Here is a 21,467-nt window from a genome sequence, read left to right on the forward strand (position 1 = left end):
TTACCAAAATGAAAGGGGAAAAAAATGCGACAATATGAGTGTCGGTTCATTTTTGAGAAGTTCACAGAAAGGAAAAGGAGACGGCAGAAAATTTCTTTGTTTATTTTACGAGCAATGTTTTGTTTTTATTGTGAGTGTACAAAAATAATAGGCCTATTTAACCAGATTCGAATGGTGTTACATATTTGACCATAAATGTCTGAGTATTTTAAGTTGTTTCCGCTTTTACAAGAAAATTCAAGTGAACGCGTCGGCGCATCAGTTTTAGTAACTTGACATCACAAACTGTCAAAATAACATAGCCTACATTCAACCAAATATAAAAAGCTATACTGCTCATTTTAAGTCTGTGTATAGGCTACAATAAAAGCGTCCAAATAATAAATAGCTATAGTTTAGCCTCCAAATCGTGGATATTGAAACATTTGGATTTGTGTCAAATTAGAGAGGTAGTTATAACGCCGGTTTCTGTTTCAGTTCAGCTTTAAATTAATTCGTTTTGGCTTAACATTTATATATTATTTTTGTGATAACTAAAATAGCTATGTAGCTGTAATTTTGATCTTTAATGTTTGATCTTTACATATTCCCTCAATCTTTTAACCAAAGGGTTATTAACATTAGCCTATATTCAGCAGGCAATGCTAGGCTATATAAAATAAATAAATAAAGAGAGATGAGCTATTGTTCGTTTTTCAAAACTGCTTACACTACTTATTTATTGTGATTTATTCTATTTATTCAAAATAGAATAAAATAAAAACTCGTTTTTTTTTTGTTGTTGTTGTTTTTTTTTTAAATCTGTGCTTTTCATCCGCTCCTCTGTGTGGGTAGCGCAGTTTCACCATGCATATTAAACAACAAACAGCATTACAACAGTCTGTGTGCTGATTATGTTAACATTTCTAAAATAAATATTCTGAAATAAATATTTCTGTGAAATACGCGTTTGGTTGCACAGAAGAAAGCCGATTTATGACATCTACTGATATAGCAGGAGAGGACTGTTATTTTGTTGAACGAACTGAAGATGACGTCACTGGCTCAGATTTGATTGACCAATCGGCTGAAAGGGGCGTGTAATGACCGCCCACATGTGGAAAACGAGTTTTGAAGTCGTGTTTCCGTTTTCTATCCGTGACCCGAAAAAACGAAAATTGAGTCAAAATCTCGTTTTTCCGTTTTTTTTAACAAAGGAAAAAACGGGAAACGACCGTTTTCTCGTTTCTGCGTATTTCATTTCAAATTGGAAAACAAACTATCAAAACGTACACGGACCAGGTATATTAGCGTTACCTGTAGATTTCAATTTCTGTAGTCACTCCTCAGTCCAAAGTCTTTTGCTTTTTGACTATGGCTGAATCTCCAGTTGTCACTGATGATTGTCATTTGGACCTTTCTGGATTACAATCCGCCATCAAATTAAGTTTAATTATTTCAGCTGCTGTGAGAAAAGGCTATAAATGTGCCGCTACCGGCAGCATCCACCATGTCGTTCTTATTATAAAACATTATTACAAGCTTACCGTTGTGAATCGAGACAAGATAATTAGATAGTTTTGAACGGTCCGTGTACGTTTTGATAGTTTGTTTTCCAATTTGAAATGAAATAGGCAGAAACGAGAAAACGGTCGTTTCCCGTTTTTTCGTTTGTTAAAAAAACGGAAAAACGAGATTTTGACTCGATTTTCGTTTTTTTCGGGTCACGGATAGAAAACGGAAACACGACTTCAAAACTCGTTTTCCACATGTGGGCGGTCATTACACGCCCCTTTCAGCCGATTGGTCAATCAAATCTGAGCCAGTGACGTCATTTTCAGTTCGTTCAACAAAATAACAGTCCTCTGCCGCTATATCAGTAGATGTCATAAATCGGCTTTCTTCTGTGCAACCTAACGCGTATTTCACAGAAATATTTATTTCAGAAATGTTAATCAGCACACAGACTGTTGTAATGCTGTTTGTAGTTTAATATGCATAGTGAAACTGCACCCACATAGAGGAGCGGATGAAAAGCACAGATTTAAAAAAAAAAAAAAAAAAAAAAAAAAAAAAAAACTATAGTTTTTATTTTATTCTATTTTGAATAAATACAATAAATCACAATAAATAAGTAGTGTAAGCAATTTTGAAAAACGAACAATAGCTCATCTCTCTTTATTTATTTATTTTATATAGCCTAACATTGCCTGCTGATATAGGCTAATGTTAATAACCCTTTGGTTAAAAGATTGAGGGAATATGTAAAGATCAAACATTAAAGATCAAAATTACAGCTACATAGCTATTTTAGTTATAATATATTTTAATAATATATAATAATATTATATATATTTTAATAATATATAAATGTTAAGCCAAAACGAATTAATTTAAAGCTGAATTGAAACGGAAACCGGCGTTATAACTACCTCTCTAATTTGACACAAATCCAAATGTTTCAATATTCACGATTTGGAGGCTAAACTATATTTATTATTTAAACGCTTTTATTGTAGCCTACACAGACTACTTAAAATGAGCAGTATAACTTTTTATATATTTGGTTGAATGTATGTTATTTTGACAGTTAACAGGCTGTGATGTCAAGTTACTAAAAATGATGTTGCGCGTGAGGCGCCGACGCGTTCACTTGAATTTTCTTATCCTAAAAGCCGAAACAACTTAAAATACTCAGACATTTATGGTCAAATATATGTAACACCATTCGAATCTGTGAAGGGTTAAATAGGCCTATTATTTTTGTACTCACAATAAAAACAAAACATTGCTCGTAAAATAAACAAAGACATTTTCTGCCGTCTCGGGTTCCTTTCTGTGAACTTCTCAAAAATGAACCGACACTCATATTGTCGCATTTTTTCCCCTTTCATTTTGGTAATATGTTAATTACTTAAGTGAAATAAATTTCGCGCATAGACATAGGCTATTTATTCCTTTTATATAATTGAATCCTTTGTTCTCCATTCACAGAAGCGCGGCAGCTGCGTGATGATGATGAATCTCAACTGTCAAAATTCAACCAAATATAAAAAGTTATACTGCTCATTTTAAGTAGTCTGTGTACAATAAAAGCGTTTAAATAATAAATACAGTTTAGCCTCCAAATCGTGAATATTGAAACATTTGGATTTGTGTCAAATTAGAGAGGTAGCCTAGGTTATAACGCTGGTTTCTGTTTCAGTTCAGCTTTAAATTAATTAGTTTTGGCTTAACATTTATATATTATTTTTGTGATAACTAAAATAGCTATGTAGCTGTAATTTTGATCTTTAATGTTTGATCTTTACATATTCCCTCAATCTTTTAACCAAAGGGTTATTAACATTAGCCTATATTCAGCAGGCAATGTTAGGCTATATAAAATAAATAAATAAAGAGAGATGAGCTATTGTTCGTTTATTGCTTTCAAAATTGCTTACACTACTTATTTATTGTGATTTATTCTATTTATTCAAAAGAGAATAAAATAAAAACTGTAGTTTTTTTTTTTTTTTTTTTTATCTGTGCTTTTCATCCGGTCCTCTGTGTGGGTAGTGCAGTTTCACTATGCATATTAAACTACAAACCGCATTACAACAGTCTGTGTGCTGATTAACATTTCTGAAATAAATATTTCTGTGAAATAGGCTACGCGTTAGGTTGCACAGAAGAAAGCCGATTTATGACATCTACTGATATAGCGGCAGAGGACTGTTATTTTGTTGAACGAACTGAAGATGACGTCACTGGCTCAGATTTGATTGACCAATCGGCTGAAAGGGGCGTGTAATGACCGCCCACATGTGGAAAACGAGTTTTGAAGTCGTGTTTCCGTTTTCTATCCGTGACCCGAAAAAAACGAAAATCGAGTCAAAATCTCGTTTTCCGTTTTTTTTAACAAACAAAAAAACGGGAAACGACCGTTTTCTCGTTTCTGCATATTTCATTTCAAATTGGAAAACAAACTATCAAAACGTACACGGACCTTGAACACTGCTGGTTATGTACTTGCTCAAAAATTGATTTTGAATCATTTTAACCAAAAAAAGTTACGGACTGCAGCTTTAAAGGTGCCCTAGAATTGAAAATTGAATTTACCTCGGCATCAGGGGCGTCGGACTGGGGGGGGTAAAGGGTACCGAGTACCCAGGGCCCGAGGCAGGGGGGGGGGGGTTTCTATACATACATATACATGCACTAACATTTGTATAGCATTTATGTACAAATAAAAAAGTTTCTGTGCAAAACTAAACTTGTAGTTAGGCACTGGTTTGGTATAAAAAAAGTAATTTTCATGCTGTGCAGGGCCCCACCACCCCTCTCGAATCAATGTAAATGGTACGACCCGCAGGTCAGGTGCTTCTGCTGCGGATCTGCGGTGAATCAGTTAATGAGACAGGAGCTGGAGTTAGCCGAGATATGAACTAGGAAGACAGGGGAAGATTCATGTCTTTCCTTAAGAAAGGAAAATCAGGGGCTCAAAAACGAAAAGAAAAGAAGATTAAAGAGAGAAAGGCAAATGAGGACAAGCAGTTGCTCACTCAGTTTTTTGAAAAGAAAGGTGAGCTCCAAATGCATCATCGAGCATTGACATTGTTTTAACATAAATATCTACTCCAGGTAGAATAGCATACATTTATGTTCGTACTCTATTTGAATAATATACCAATACTTTATAGTATCACACCCTACATAGCGAGCAAACAATATTTCTGGGTAAATAACAGGGAGTGAGAAGCAGACGGAGGCGGAGCTGGGAGCTCAACACACTGCCACTCCAGGCAGCTGCGCAGCTTGTCTCCTCTTCTGCTGCAGTTCTCCCAGAGTCAGAAGTTTACATGAAAACACTGTATATTTCCCTCCATTGTCAAAATCTAACACCCGCGAAAACACAGATCGTTAGCGCCTATTTTACCGCATTGTTATGCAAATTAGTTCGCGCACGCTCTTACATTAAAGCTGCAGTAGGTAACTTTTGTAAAAATGTATTTTTTACATATTTGTTAAACCTGTTATTATGTCCTGACAGTAGAATATGAGACAGATAATCTGTGAAAAAATCAAGCTCCTCTGGCTCCTCCCAGTGGTCCTATTGCCATTTGTAAAAATACACCGCTCCCGGTAAGAACCAACCAATCAGAGTCAGGAGGAGTGTCTTAGCAGTGTCAATCAAGCTCGTGTGCGCGCTGATCACACTCCTGTCATGCACAGCCATAGTGCACAGCGTGTACAGGCATTCAAATTCAAGATTACCAGTGTGCAGCAGCTTTGCTTATGACGGACAAACAATCCAGTTTCGTACGTATAATACCCCATAAAGTGCGTATCATATGCACGCGAAAAACTCATTTTGGCGTATATATTCTACGAGATTACAAACTCGTACTATTGATACGCATTTTCGTGTGATCGGGCTCTATTAAGTCATGATATGCAGTTTTAAGATTTTTTTCAGGCTAGAATGTGCTGGTTTAAAGCTCAAATTTGTGGTTCATTGATAAAGATAGCGCCTTTCTAAAAATTTGATCTGACGTTGTCGGAGTTGCCGGACTCTCAGCGCTCATGTACCCACCCGAGAGCAGCCTTACCTCGGCTAATCCTTCTGACGTTTGCCGCTGGCTCCGTTTTGGCTGAGGGCAACGTGACGTTTCATAAATTTATATATGGCTATTTAACTTTTGTATCATACTAAAGCGCTGATTTTGTACGCTTGACTGAATTGTTTGCTTTATTTCTTATTGTATATTTTTATACCTTTTATAATGGCTATTATTGAACATTAAAACTGACATTTAACAAAAAGAGAAGGTTGTGTTTTATGTTAAAGCCTATTTCATTTCATTACAGTGAAGATAATCAGAGTATGCACAAATAGTATTACATTTAATATGTTTGAAATGTAAACGAAAAGAGGCAGGGTTGTTTAATATTTCGTTTTGTTATAAATATAAGCAGACATTGCAGATAATTAATCACTCGTTGCCTGAGGCTATTAATATGTTTTTGTTTGTTTCTTTAAATAAAACGAAAAGAGGCAGAGTGGTTTAATAACAAATTTGTTTTATTCTTGGCTAAAATATACATACAGAGATAACCGGAGAAGCCAGTTATTTGCGTACTGTAACATTAGTTACCGTTATATTATCTTACTAGCTATTTATTTCTTATAGAAATAGTGCATATACTGTACGTCATATAGTTACATTACATGTATTGCAAAATACGTAATGTTTTGAGGACCAAGTTTGTAGTCAAAGTATGGGAAGGCCATAGTCAATGTAAATCATATTGTTGATGTTTCGTCTGTACCAGTGAATGTGCTATAACTGTTTATCCGCCGTCATCGGTCCTGCTTGCTTACTAGCCTGCGCGTTCACGGCAGGCTCCGTTGTGATGGGGGAGGAGCTGTGGAGGGAGGGCTGTAGCGCAGCAGAGAGCAAGGGGGAGTGACCTGTGAGTTGTGCTTGTTCAAATTCTCAGGCTAAGTCAACGTTTTCTAAAAACTCCCTACTGCAGCTTTAAGTACAGGATTGTTCTCAGTTTAATGCACATCTTAATGATTGAAAACAGGGGCGTAGCACAAAATTTTGGGCCCTGGGTACAAACCATCTTGCTGGGCCCCCGTACCAAATACCATAGTGATACCAATGGGTGGGGTATTGCATTTTTATCATAAAAACACTTAAAATGTAAACAAAATAAGCCACACTCTGATTAATATATTTTTGTTTTATTGTCAAAAGTGCTACTACTTACTGAGATGACAAAAGGTCTAGCAGGTCCAAACCTGGACTAAATCAAATATACTGTAAAGCAGTTCTGAACAATGACCATACCAAATGAGAAAAAAACTTTGGTCTGAACATTAATAAACACAAACTGAATAATGTCAGTTTTTACTAAATGCCCATTGACGGGTCTTTGCATGCGCAAATTTGCCGATCGGGTCTTTAAAGTCCAGTTTTTTGGCAAACTGACTTTCTACAGAGAGTATGGCAAGGCTGTGCAGTCTATCCTGGGACATTGTTGATCTTAAATAGTTCTTTACAAGTTTACTGAAAGCACGTTCCCCTTCAGCAACAGTCACTGGGAGGGTCTGAAACTGAAATATATGGCTTCAAATGGTTGCTAAAATATCCTTGTCACAATACCTTTTTTAAAGTGTAGGCTAGGTACAAGTTAATTGCTGATTATTTGTCTGTTTAAAATAAATGCAGACTATAGAATCACAGGGTACACTAACCGCCAAACTAGACATTCAGTCTTTGAATTACGTTTTAAAATAAGTCATTTTCAATCATTAAGATGTTACGCAAAAACGTCAAAAAAAAAAAAGTTTGGAACCTGGGCATGCCAAAGTTCCTTTAAGACAAGTCATTTCACTCGGCGGCCATCTTTGAAACGCCTCTCGGGCATCCTGGGCATCATGCAATCTCTTTGAATGGGCAAACATCAAATTCTCCAAAACTGTTCGCCAACCTTACGATTAAAGGTCCCGTTCTTTGTGGTTTTTTGAAGCTTTGATTGTGTTTATAGTGTGCAATATAACATGTGTTCATGTTTCGCGTGTAAAAAAACACAGTATTTTTCACATAATTTACTTATCTGTATGCCGCTGTTTCCACTGTCATAAAAACGGGCTGATGACTTCCTTGTTCTATGAAGTCCCTCCTTCAGAAATACGTAACGAGTTCTGATTGTGCCAGCGGTTCCTGTGTTGTGATTCGACAGCAGCTCTTAGCGCATCTTGCCCGGAAAGGTCACGCCTCTTACCATAACGTGGAGATGCACGCGCTCAGTATTGTTGTAAACATGTCTTTAATTTTACCCTATCAATTTGAGACCTAACAAAATCAGACCCGGTGATTGGACTGCGGGATGAAAATAACAGCGTTTCGACGACACGGCGACAAACACACTCTACAAACGCAACTCTTGTGTATTCCTGTGGGCGGAGGTTAGTCAAAAAACTGTTTTAGTGACGTCATTAAAGAAGGAAGTAGAGGGATGTAGTCCAAACTGGCCGTTCGATGTAGGCGACTTCTGTTAAATAAAATATCTCGCTTGGCATTGAACTTTGAGCTTTAAAATTTTACAGATTTTATTTATACTCTAACAACAACATTACACACTAACTAAAGTTTGAAACATGGGATCACGAAGAACGGGACCTTTAAATTTCATATTTGAAATCACCAATGAAATCTAACAACAACCGGCTCATAAATTTAGTTTCTAAACGCTCGAATCATGACAAAAAAACTGTATTTTTCAGGCTGGATCAAGCTAATGCGCATGCACAGACATAAATGCGCGTCTCTTCGGACGCTCGCGTCTCACTGTTTCTATAGAAACCGGTGATTCTAACGGCCGCTGAAGTGACGCGATGACTTTACCAGTCGGCGATTGGCTCTTATTTAGAAGGCGGGACTTATTCCGCCATATTGCGCGTTACACTTTCTCCCATTCAAAACAATACGAGTGACACGTCTTGTGTTATTTTATAGTCTTTGGCATGCGCAGAAAGACTCGTCAGTGGAGCCCGGAGGCGGAGTCGCGGTATCAAACTTCCGCCCAGACGGCTGCGTCATCATTGATGTATTTTAAATAGGCTATATATAAATTATACGTAATTTAAAATTCTACCTATAAAATAATAGGCTATTCTGTTTCTAGAGCAATAATATTTTTGAAACAGCAAATTCAGTAGATGAACTCAACATAATATGCCTCCAGAAACTCTAAAATGTCAGAAACGGTCCTGCCATTTTAAATAAAATGTTTAAACTAACGTTACAGGAGATCGATTGCTGTAGACAGTACTCTATAATTAATTAGAGTAGGCTATCATTAGTTTTATCCTGCTAATTATTATTTTATACCCATAAAAATAATTATAACTGCCAGATAACGATCACCTGCTTTTTTTCTGTCATGGCTAACGTTAGGCGTGTTATCTTAACTAATAACTTAACTTTATTAATTAGCTTATGAAGTCCACATTTAACGTTACAGAGAAAAGCTCACATATCTGTCAGATCCTGTAGGTCGGTTAATACAGTTTACTGCTGAACAGCTCACTTTGTCGGTGTGAAATAACACAGAAATTGAAAATTAATAGTTATTTATTTATCTTCAATCTCCCCTCGAAGCTCCGACAGTCCTCAGACAAGCTGTCAATCAACTGTGAATCACGACGACACGCCCTGTTTCGATAGCACCAAATTGCTAGCTAAAATCAGACTTATCACAAAAACGAACAATTGAATATAAATCAGCGTGATAACAACTACCTTAAATGACCAAAACCATCTTTCGGGAAATTTTATTTGAAGCATAATTTATTTTTATGTTTTAAAAGTCTCATTCGTCTGCATTGAGCGGGCGGGGTTTATGACCTGTACTGCATCCAGCCTCCAGGGGGCGATCAAAGAGCCCGCAGCTTCACTTTTCAGGACTTATGAGGCACACCCGATCCACCTTGTTTAGGGAGTAAATGAAGAGAGCTATGTTAATTAATCCATCCAGCAGAACACCTAAAATGCTTGGGAGACATTCAGTGCAGCAATGGCGGACTCGCTGAACGCGCTCAGGGCGGTTCTATGTTCAAACGTCAGTGTCTGTCAACATTCGTGGGCGGGGCCTGTGGCTTTTGTGACGTCACACTGCCAGAGATCTGGAAACGGCTTGTTCTGAGACACTGCTTATGATTTATGGGGATTAAAAAAAAAAGGAATGGGTGGACTTTTATCACTATAGGGTGGTTGTGTACACACACTGCCAACACACATTTATGTCCAAACACCATACAACAAAAAAAAGTGAATTTTGCATAATAGGTCCCCTTTAAAGCAGAAATAAGAAAGCTGTAATCTCTCAACATTGTGTCGGCCCAGATCCGGCCCAGATCTGGCACTTGTGGCATGATGTGTTTTTGTAGGCCAAGTTAGCGGCGCATAGATTCCCTCGATCGAAAACCTAATAATTTTACCCAGACTTTTGGAAAATCGCAAAAAAATAAGCTCTGTGTTTAACAAAGGGTTATGAAACTTACACGTTTGGACTATCAAGATAATCTTTACAAGTTAACACAACATTTATAGATTTTGAAGCCTAAATAAAGTGGTCAGATATAAAAGGCTAACAGTAGGCTATAAACGGACTACAGCACACCATGGTCGCGGATCAACGTCACCACCACTAAGCTTCCTCAAACTTTTTTTTTTAAAAACAACTTTATTTAAAAACATGCTCGCTGATTATGATTTGCGCTGTGTATGAATACTTATCCACTTTTTCATGAGAAATGCTGTCCAAATGTCCTGTTTGTCATGATGACGTCTAAAGTCCCCGCTAAAGGAAGTAGTTCCTTTTAGCAACTTGTTAGCAACCGCCGTTTTTAAGACACAATAAAGGTTTAATAATCACAAGCGGGTTATAATTCGTGTTTTATGTCATAAATCAAAACGTGAAAATATTTAGAGGCTTTGTTAACCACAGACCTTATTTCAGGCGATTTAGCAAAAACCCATTCAAAAAACCCTATGGACTCTGTACACATGAAATCTTGCTCACTCCTGTTATCAAAAACAAAGGCTTAAAGAAAAGCCATAACAGTTATTAATAGAGCTCAAATTGATCAAATTGCTAATTTTTGTCAGATATAATAATCAACACTCAAACAGGAAAATCCTGATATTGAGAATGCAATTATTGTTTCAAAACTCATGAAAACTAAACAGATTATTTATTTATTTATATGAATCAATAAAGAAATAATTATGATATTTTTCTTCTAATAGATCACTTGATTTTTCTTTTTTGTTATTACAGTCCTGAATATCTTATAAAATAAACAAGATGATATATATATTCAGTACAGTGTGTCTCATTGTAGGATGAAGAGCTGCTGGATTCAGTGCAGCAGGAAGTAGGAGAGCAGAGAACAGCAGAGGAACAGGAAGCTCTGGGAGACACTCGGAGCACCGTTACACAGGTTCCCATTACAACATGAGATGCTCCCAAAACCAGCAACTGATGTTGTGGCATCACAAACTGATTTAGATGCACAGCCTTTTACAGAAACTGACTGGCCTCCAGAAGTCACTGATGAAAAGAAAGAAAACAAAGGTTGATTCAGTCTAAGCTGGACTTTGGTATATGTGATCTGTGTCAAAAGTTAAACCTAAGAGAGTTTAAAAGATCATGATTTTAATCTTCTTCATTCTCACCTGTTGCATTAATGCAGCGGTCTTCAGTCTCTAAACAGCTCAAAATGGTTGTGCAGTTCTGTCCATCACAGGTGTAACATGTCTTTCCATTGGTTGCAGTAGAGGGATCTACAGGAGGAAAACAGGTATTATTTGAATTTAATTTCTGTATAAAATATAATATCTAATGAAACACTTTAGTGGCTCTATTCAATGAGTTCATGACAGACATGTCGCACCCTGTGTTTTGCTTGATTAAATGTATTTTGGAAGTAAAATCAGTGTTGACTTTAAAGAAGGTATTAGTTGCACATGATCATTGAAGCACAATACCTGGAGCATCTTCAAGGTTACATTCGTCTGAATTACAGCAGGAAATAGTCGCCTTTATACTGCCTATGTTCAGGGACCCACTTTGACAGGCAGGAGCACAATCCTTAACCTTCACTTTAGATCTAATGTCACCTAAAAACATGAATGACACAGGAAAGGCCAGTTACACCAGTTAAATTATAAATATGTCAGAATGTTGCATATTTCTCATTTCAAACAATTTTTTAAATACAAAATCATAACAATCTGAGAGAAAACGGATTAAATATCAGAAATTTATAGAATATTCTGTGATTGAAATTGTAAATTCCACCATAAAAACGAGTATCTGTTCTGTTGCAGCACCAGTAAATAACAGCAGCATCTCCAATCAGTCAAACAGTTAATTTCAATGATATTGGACTTACCAACTTGTACCACAGATGTTACACTCGAGCACTGAGAAGATTCACTGGGACATGTTTTTAACCTCTGATCTGCACAAGAACCCGTCAGACTCGTGCACTCATAACATCTGCGAGAGTGTCCTTTAGTAATAAAACAGAGACAGTGAGAGAGAGAAGATCTAATGATCTGTATTAGTATTTAAAATCATCACAAACATTATATGCCTTTGTACCTGCAGTGAAAAGAATGAAGAGAAGAAAAACTGAGATTTGCAGATCCATCTTTGATCAGGAGGTGAATGAAATAACGCACCTGTTTCAGTGTCCGTTTTATATCTTATCTAAAGGGGAGGATCTTCATGAGAAAATGAAAGATTAAAAGAAAAATGCATGTCTTGAAACAGAAACTTCAGCGTACATAATTTACTTGTCAATTAAAGATCAAGGAAGATTTAATAAGGAATTGTAATAAATGTATAGGTCTAACCAACCTTCTTAAAGTGATAGTTCACACAAAAATGAAAATTATATCATCTTTTATATACCCTCATGTCATTCAAAACCAGTATGTCTGGAACACAGAAGTGTTCAACAGAAGAAAGTAAATATCTGCTTGTGTTCTGCAGAAGAAAGAAAATTCAGTTTAATTAGAAAGGCTTTAGTGATCACCACCCAGATAGCAAGCAATGATCGAAACAATGTTAAATCAATGTTAATGTGTCAACATTAACCTCTTATATGTACATAATACATGCAACATACAGTAGGGTACAACAAGGCTAAAGGCACACCTTAATAGTGCTTTTCACTACTCTCAAAGCGTATGATTGCTGGAAAAATATATATATTTGTATTGAACACTGATGGAGCCACAGATTTTGTGTGAAAATAAATCAGTGAAAATAAACCGATCGTTTCGTTTCTTAGGACATCAATGTGCCGTCACGAGCCGCAGGGTTTCATTTGGATTCGTCTGTGCATGTTTATTGACTCTTATAGATTGTATGACCATTGACTCGCATTATTTGACTGACAGACAGCAACGGTTGGAGTTAAAAATCATCATTTGTGTTCGACTGAAGAAACAAAGTCACCTGCATCTTGGATGCGCTGGGGGTAAGCAGATAAACATCAAATTTTCATTTTTGGGTGAACTATCCCTTTAACATTGTTTCAATCATTGCTTGCTATCTGGGAAGGTATGGAAATTTTAGCTAGCTGCAAAGAAGCTACTTGTTCAGCGTTGGAAACCACCTCATTACATTTCCTCTAAGCATTTGCTGCATTCTTTAGTGGAGATACTATATCTGGAACTGTCATCTGCACGGACTAATCAAGCTAAACCTGTATCTGTCACAGACATGCCAGGCTCTACCCTCACACAGACACAGTACACGTCATCACCAGAGTTTCAATCACGCACACCTGAAGCCCATCAGCACCCTCATAAACTCAACATGCGTTCTTCAGCAATCTTGCGTCCTTGTGTTCTTGCTCTACGTCATCATCAACCGTCGAAGTACAGTTCCAATTCTAAAGAACGCAAGAACAGAGGACGCATGAAAGCACCCGGATGTGTTCTTGATATCGAGAATGCATGGAATGCAAACTTGAGAGAATCGAACCGTTAAAAATCACAGAAGACGCTGCGGGCGGTCGACATACGGAAGCCTGTAAGCTTTAAAGTTCTCGTTCTCACTTATGAGATTCCCGTTCCCCCTACAAGCTCGCTAATACGTCACGGCTCGTGAAAGTAAACCGTTTGTTTTGCTTAATTTTAATAAAGTGATAACCTGAAGAAAGCCTTTTATTGGAATATAAAAAATAATCTTAACATTGACAAAGCATGTAACACAAAAGCTACTCATTTTCATAAATACATGCGGTGAAATAAAAAGATATAAAATGATATGAAAACAATGTCTATAATAATGTGAAAGAAATCTTTTAATAGGTTATGACAATTGTTTGTGATGTTCTGTTGTATTTATTGTGCACTTATAAGATGCTGGGATGGTCAGTTGAGCAACAAGATCGCAGCACATCTCAATCTCAAATGATGCGTTCTGTGTCCTCGCGTCCTTCCGAGTTCGTTCTTTCAAGGTCGCCTGGCAAGACCGATCTACAAGAGAACGCAAGTCCGTTCTCTGCGTTCTTTGAATTCCATAAGAAACAGCCACGCTCTCATTCAGTCAATGCGCGGTCTCGTTTGCACGTGGTCTTACCTGTTCGCTTACCTCACGGACTCCACCGAAGACACTTAGCCTACCTGTCTCCAGCGTGTTCCCTCGTCTCCTCGTTGTCTCCTCGTCCTGCGTGAGTTCATCTGTGTCTGCTCAAGTCCCAAGTCTGTCATTCATCTGTCATTCCTGCAATACAAAGACAAGTATCAGTTCTACATCCATATCTGCCATTGTATTAACCTGCCATCACTTACCTGCACTCTGTCACTCTTCTGGTTGTTCAATAAACATCATTACCTGCATTCCTGTGTCGCTGTCCCCTTCTGTATTGTAACGGTATTGTCTAGTTGAAAGAACTGGATATCTACAGTCAAAGAAATTTTAGATACATAATCTGCAGCTACTGCTTCTGCTTTTTTAATTATTGTTACTATTTTATATTTTTATTTATTTTTTTATTATTTTTTTATTTTAAATTCCATTTTATATGATTCAATGAGGTTAACGTTGACACATTAACATTGATTTTGTTTCGATCATTGCTTGCTATCTACATTTTAACTAGCTGCCATGACTGCTGCAAAGAAGCTACTTGTTCAGCGTTGGTAACCACCTCATTACATTTCCTCTAAGCATTGTCTGCATTCTTTAGTGGAGATACTATATCTGGAACTGTCATCTGCACGGACTAATCAAGCTAAACCTGTATCTTTGTCTAGGTGAAAGAATTGGATATCTACAGTGACAGTCAAAGAAATTTTAGATACTTTTTTAAATTACAATTATTGTTACTATTTTATATTTTAATTAATTAATTTTTTATTTTATTTTTAAATTCCATTTTATATATATATATATATATATATATATATATATATATATATATATACGCATGATATATGTCCTGGGACCTAACAAAGTCCTTCTGGGAAGTTCGTATTTACGAGGTTGGAAGTCGTGTTCACGATGGCAGGTGCATTCAAGTCCATTTCGTCTGAGTAAGATGGTGTTGTACCTTCTCTTATCCTTACTATTACAGAAAAATACATCACTTCTACTCGAAAATAAAGAACAAAATGTGCATGAGGTGCATTTTGCCTTTTATGTTTTTAATGTATTTATGAAGCCACAAACTTTATCGTTACATATTATGTTATTATATTATAATGCCATCATATTTTCTGCAGGCAATTAGCTTACTTCATTTCAATAAAAAAGCCTGACAGTGTCACTGCTATATACCTGTAAGTATTGTTGTATTCCGCAATGTTTCTCACTGACACACTCCCACTCGAACAGATCGGGACTGAAAGAAAATCCTGAGTGTCGTATTTACCACATTGTGGTGACATTCATGTGCGTTCATCTCGTAAATACGATTTTTCTTGAACGCACCAAAAGTCTTAGAAACAGGCGTAGAGGATAGGCTCTAGAGCGCCACCTTTTGACAAAAGTGTGGGGTTTAATTTACAGTCACCAAACTCAGTACATATATTGTTCTTATCAAGCCGAACAACTTTGTAATTTGGAGTCAATATCTCTGACCAACAGGAAGTGGGCTATTTTGATTTTCATTGTGGAATTTTTTTTGAAAAATCAGTCTCTGTCTCAATAGGAGTAGTAGTAGAATCTACTACTCCTATTGAGTTTAAATGATTCACAACAAACTTTTTCAACATGATGCAAAGAGATTGAAGATGCTAAATTGTGAATGAATATTGGATATCTCAAATACTGTTGCCATGGTAAGGGATTTTTTTTTTTTTTAAAGGGTAACAGGAAGAGTCTCATATCTTCTCAACAATAAATTATACACCATTTATTTCTATATAAAATAATACAAATGTTAGATTTTTTTTCAATTCAAATCAAGTAAAAATTTCCAGATTAGTGATATCTGGTTGAAATTAGTAAAAAAATCAAAAGTTTGGAAAACTTAAAAGTTTAAGGCAACAAACTTAAGCTGATTTTTTTGTTTCAGTTACCAAAATGTAGAGAAAAAATTCAAAAATCTCCTACAAAAACAAGTTGAGAAAACTCAAAAATCTGCTTAAGTTTGTTACCTTAAACTTTTAAGTTTTCTCAACTTTTGATTTTTTAGGCAAGTCCAGGAACCAGTTGAATAATCTGCTTCAACAAAAGTTAGACATCATTTTTTGTCTTTAAGAATGTTTTTATGTTTTTATAAGTCAGATACATAAAAACATTGATTTAATTTGATTCCGAAAAGTAAGACTGATTACCCAAAACGAACTGAAAATTGCTCAGAATTCAGAATTTTGGCTGGGCCAAAGCTGGTACGGGTGTGGCAGGGGGGCTCTAGAGCGCCCCCTTGAATGGAATCTGAAATCTTTAATTGTTGATATCTTGAACAGTTTGGCCATGTCATTGAAACAAATTTATGGTGACAAAAGGAAAACATGAAGTGTGTTATAACTTTGACTGATTTGGATGAAACTTCAGCTGTGTGTTCATTGTAGGAGGCCGATCACATGGATGTGACTATTGTGAGTTAAAGTCATAGTGCCACCAACTGGCAGCAGGAAATGTGTCACTTTTCAAAATGTTTTGAAATCACCCTTTTATTTTTAGTATAATGTCAAATCAATATAATGTCAAAACAGGGCAGATGTAGGATTGTAAAATGATTTTTGATATCTTAAATAATGTTGCCATGACAACATGTCAAACTTTAATAATATTCTTGCAATATTAATGCTAAGAGTCTCTTAGCATGCTTCAAATTGCATGAAACACAACACACACATTAGAGTTGTCTGCCAGTAGACATGGACAAAGCCTGAGAAATGGGTGTAGAGGAGAGGCTCTACTCTGTCCTTATATGACAGTAAGTGGCAGGAGTTTGAAGGGTGGTGTGATGGGCGTGGTCTCACATCACATCAGTGCTCAGTTCCTGATATTTTGTGCTTCTAACAAGACCTTATGGATAAAGGCAGGTCTTTTTCCACCATTAAGGTCTACCTGGTGGCTATTTCGGCCTGTCATGTGGGCTTTGAGGGCTCAATCCTTCGGCAGCATCCTCTAATCCATAGATTTATGAAGGGTGCACGTCGTTCTTTGCTGGTTATCAGGAGGACGGTTCCTGAATGGGACCTCTCCATGGTGCTGGAGGCTCTGTCCCAGTTCCCTTTTGAGCCCCTTGGAAGTATTTCCCTGAAGCTCAGTTCATTCCTCGTGCACTAGATTCTCTCTTAGTGGAGATAAGGTTTTTCTTAAGCTGAACCCAGCATTTATGCCTAAATGCTTCCCTGCGTTTACATCGAAGGTGTTGGAGCTTTTCACCCTCCACCCTTTCACTCCACCAAGGATCAGAGGCTGAATGCTGTCCAGTTCGTGCGTTACGGAAGTATATGACCTGGACCAGTGTTTTCCAGAAGAGCGACCTGCTCTTTATTTCATGGGCACCCCCTCACAAGGGGAGTCCCATACCTAAGCAACGCCTCTCACATTGTCTTGTGGAGGCTATTGCTTTGGCTTATGATTCAATGGGAGCGCAGCCCCCAGGGAACATCAGAGCTCATTCCATGAGGGGTTTAGCCGCCTCTTGGGCCTTGTTCAGGGAAGTATCACTGCAGGACATCTGCGCTGCTGCCAGATGGGCTTCGCCTCATACGTTTGTGCGTTACTACCGACTGGATGTCACCAAAACTTTGGTAGCACATTCTGTTTTAGGGGTGGGGTCTTCTTAACCCCTTGTTACCTTCCTCTCTTCCTTCCTATTTTCACATTGTAGTAAGGGAACGGAGGGTGACTGGGTCGGCGGGCCAAGCACATTTGTGTCACCAAGCATGCGCGTACATTTATGCTTTTATATGTGTTGCTGGATTTATTTACATATGTGGGCCTCATACATGTTTCATGTCCTGCCTGTGCACAGCTGTCATGTGTGTGCATCAGGGTTGCCAGGTGCATGTTTATGGGATGTGTCAGGCACCGCCCCTTTCTCTGGCTTACAGAACCTCACTGTGAGTGTATTGGGGAATCGGGGAGCTGTCCATGTCTCTCTCCCATAGGTGGATCTCGAACACGAGATGATGAAAGAGAACAATAGGTTACTGTCGTAACTCTGAAACATCGAGTGGAGAGATCCACCAGCTTTGCCCCGCTTTCTGCACGAGAAACTAATATACTTACTGGAGAATAGCGACACGTGCAGCCCTTATATGCTCTCTGTGTGCTTCTGTCTGTCTAGCCAGACTTGGTGCTATTGGATGCTTCTGCAGAGGTCAGGTACGGATGCCCTTCTCATAGGTGGATCGCTCCACTCAATGTTTCAGAGAACCAAAGTTACGACAGTAACCTATTGTTTTTTGTACCTCCAGTGAGAAAATGAAAAGAAGAACGACAGAGACTTGCAGATCCATCGTGTGTCAGAAACAGAATGAAATCACAATGTTTGCGTTCCTTTTATATCTGTTCAGAAAGGGGTGGGTTCAACGAGGAAACTTTGTGAAGTCAAACTTGACAAACTCAAACACTCATGATAATTTTTTTCTCCTTCAGAATACCTCAGTTTTAATTAATGGATTACAGTAATGTACTATAAGTTAATGATTTTAAATGTAAGTAAAGTTCCGCAAGACAAAAGTTGGCTGTTGCTATGCTGTTCTAGGTGGTTGCTAGGCATTTCTGGGGTGTTCTGACTTGTTGCTAGGCATTGTTAGACTCTTCTGGTTAATAGACATTTCTGATTTCTATCTGGTTGATAGATGTTTTAATAATATACAGAGTTTACATGTGTGGCTATTTCTGTAGTGAGAACTCATTTTAATGCTACGGCGTTGCAGAGAAATTTTCTCCTCCACTGTCATTTACAATGAGGCATTAATCATCTCTTGAGGTTTATTGAAGAGCCTCATAGAACAACACTGTATTCAGTTAGTTCAGGAACACACTTATGTACTTCAATGTGTCACTTGTCCATACAGTAATCCATGAGTCCCCCTAGTGGGCTGGATAGTGAAACACATCTCTCAGGTGATACACAATAACCTAATGAGAAAAAACCAAATTGCCTATCACAGCTATGCAGATTCTCTGCTGTCTTGAAAAAAAAATTGTAGCCCACAAACCTGTGTGTGTGTGTGTGTGTGTGTGTGTGTGTGTGTGTGTGTGTAGTGAGTGCAAATGTGAGTGTGGTGTGGGTGTGCATGTGAAATGTGTGAAATGAAATGTGTCTGTGGTTGTGTGAGTGTCATAGGAAAAATTTACATTATGCTTCTTGTCTCTTCTGTGTATGTTAAATATTGTAAATGTGAATAACTTATGGCCATATTGTTATAAAGAAGCATATATATTTGTGCATATAATGCATGCGTTTGTAGGAGCTCTTCATATATTTGTGAATCGATTCGTGTATGTGAGGATGTAGATTACAGTGGCTTGAGTGCTGTTCTGAAATAAAAAGGTCCCCACTTTGGTTTTGGTTTTTTTCTTCTTTTAGTCCATATACTGTAACTTTATGTTCCTTTCCATCTGCATGGAACAACATTTACCATACAACAATCAAGCAAAAAAAGTTCTACTTTTGCATATTTTTATATGATTTTTTAAATTAAAAGCAAGTTGCAAAGTCTCATCAAGTTTTTTTTTGTTTGTTTGTTGTTGTTGTTTTGTTTTTTTTACATTGTCTCAAAAATAAATACAATAACACATAAGGAGCCTGTTTTTGCATTATATTATATTATAGTATATTACAGTTCCAAGTTCATGTTCAATTCTTTGGTATATTTAATTTTTCTTTTCTAGTGCTTTTCATCTGCAAGATCTCTCTACACTAGTGTAATGAATATAAACTTTTCTTAAAGCTTATTGTTGAATTTCACTGTATTTTGCACATCTCTGTTTGTTGTATACTGTAATAGACATTGAGCTGTACAATGATTCCTGATTGCCAAAAGGAGTTTTTTGTAACAGTGTTTTGAACTGAATTCACTAGTGTGTACGACTATGTTGAATTGTGTGTTTTTGAGGGCTTGTGTGTCATGTCTGAGGTTTGGTTTTTCACCAAGATTGAATGGTTTTGAGTGGAAACCTTCATTTTGACCTGAAAATAGGAAGTATAGGCCTATCTGAAAATATTTGTTATTAATATCAATATATAATATTGGATCATTACTCATCAGATCCTCAGTACTGTTATGATGATCTCAGGCACAAAGTTGCAACTTTAATTTTACTGAGCTAAAAACCAGCTCTCTCAGATCATTATTTCAAGTTATTTTGATTCATTTGGGCTCAAGGAGGCATTAGAGATGATGTCACTCTCTGAAACAGTGTCTAAGCAGTGTTTGTCACACCTCACATGTGTGATTTCTCTGGAGACATATTTAAAGGTGCCCTAGATTCAAAAATTGAATTTACCTCGGCATAGTTAAATAACAAGAGTTCAGTACATGGAAATGGCATACAGTGAGTCTCAAACTCCATTGTTTCCTCCTTCTTATATAAATCTCATTTGTTTAAACGACCTCCGAAAAACAGGCGAACCTCAACATAACACCGACTGTTACGTAACATTCGGGGTGTACGCCCCCAATATTTGCATATGCCAGCCCATGTTTAAGGGATTACAAAAGCCAGTAACGTCTGGATCTGTGCACAGATGAAGCATCAGACTAGGTAAGCAAGCAAGAACAATAGCGAAAAATGGCAGATGGAGCAATAATAACTGACATGATCCATGATAACATGATATTTTTAGTGATATTTGTAAATTGTCTTTCTAAATGTTTCGTTAGCATGTTGCTAATGTACTGTTAAATGTGGTTAAAGTTACCATCGTTTCTTACTGTATTCACGGAGACAAGACTGTCGTTATTTTCATCAACACTTGCAGTCTGTATAATGCATAAACACAACTTCATTCTTTATAAATCTCTCCAACAATGTAGCATTAGCCGTTAGCCACGGAGGACAGCCTCAAATTCACTCAGAATAAAACGTTAACATCCAAATAAATACTTTACTCACATAATTCGAAGCATGCATACAGCATGCATGACGAACATCTTGTAAAGATCCATTTGAGGGTTATATTAGCTGTGTGAACTTTGTAAATGCACTGTAATATAGTCGAGAGCTCGTGAGGCAGGGAGCGTGAGCATTTAAAGGGGCGGCGTCAAGTGTAAATCAGTTAATGATGCCCCAAAATAGGCAGTTAAAAAAATTAATTTAAAAAAATCTATGTGGTATTTTGAGCTGAAACTTCACAGACACATTCATGAGACACCTTAGATTTATATTACATCTTGTGAAAAAGCATTCTTCGGCACCTTTAACATCTGTCAGGTTATGTGTGAAATATGTGTGACTGGTGTGTCTGTGGTTGTGTGAGTGTCACCGAGTAAGAA

The 21,467-nt window shown here is 37.2% G+C and overlaps 1 protein-coding gene across 1 annotated transcript; it reads right to left on the reverse strand.

Annotated features, from left to right (window-relative positions):
* Positions 1-10,445: 10,445 nt before the first annotated feature.
* Positions 10,446-13,734, reverse strand: LOC125261849 (urokinase plasminogen activator surface receptor-like). Its single transcript, XM_048180401.1, has 6 exons — positions 13,337-13,734; positions 12,145-12,266; positions 11,933-12,052; positions 11,526-11,657; positions 11,214-11,321; positions 10,446-11,088 (listed from the first exon to the last, which is right to left on the reverse strand). The coding sequence occupies exons 2-6, from the start codon at positions 12,191-12,193 to the stop codon at positions 10,898-10,900; spliced, it is 600 nt and encodes a 199-aa protein (XP_048036358.1). The 5' UTR covers positions 12,194-12,266; positions 13,337-13,734; the 3' UTR covers positions 10,446-10,897.
* Between the last annotated feature and the right edge of the window lie 7,733 nt (positions 13,735-21,467).

This window comes from Megalobrama amblycephala, unplaced genomic scaffold (genome assembly GCF_018812025.1).
Source record: "Megalobrama amblycephala isolate DHTTF-2021 unplaced genomic scaffold, ASM1881202v1 scaffold503, whole genome shotgun sequence".
Classification (NCBI taxonomy): domain Eukaryota; kingdom Metazoa; phylum Chordata; class Actinopteri; order Cypriniformes; family Xenocyprididae; genus Megalobrama; species Megalobrama amblycephala.

What these genes read in the sequence shown, in the direction of transcription:
- LOC125261849 (XM_048180401.1), bottom strand. Translation starts at nt 12,193, where the DNA reads ATGGATCTGCAAATCTCAGTTTTTCTTCTCTTCATTCTTTTCACTGCA. An exon ending in CTTCATTCTTTTCACTGCAG is followed by an intron (nt 12,053 to 12,144) that starts GTACAAAGGCAT and finishes TTATTACTAAAG; the next exon opens with GACACTCTCGCAGATGTTAT. An exon ending in CCGCTGCATTAATGCAACAG is followed by an intron (nt 11,089 to 11,213) that starts GTGAGAATGAAG and finishes TCTTTTCATCAG; the next exon opens with TGACTTCTGGAGGCCAGTCA.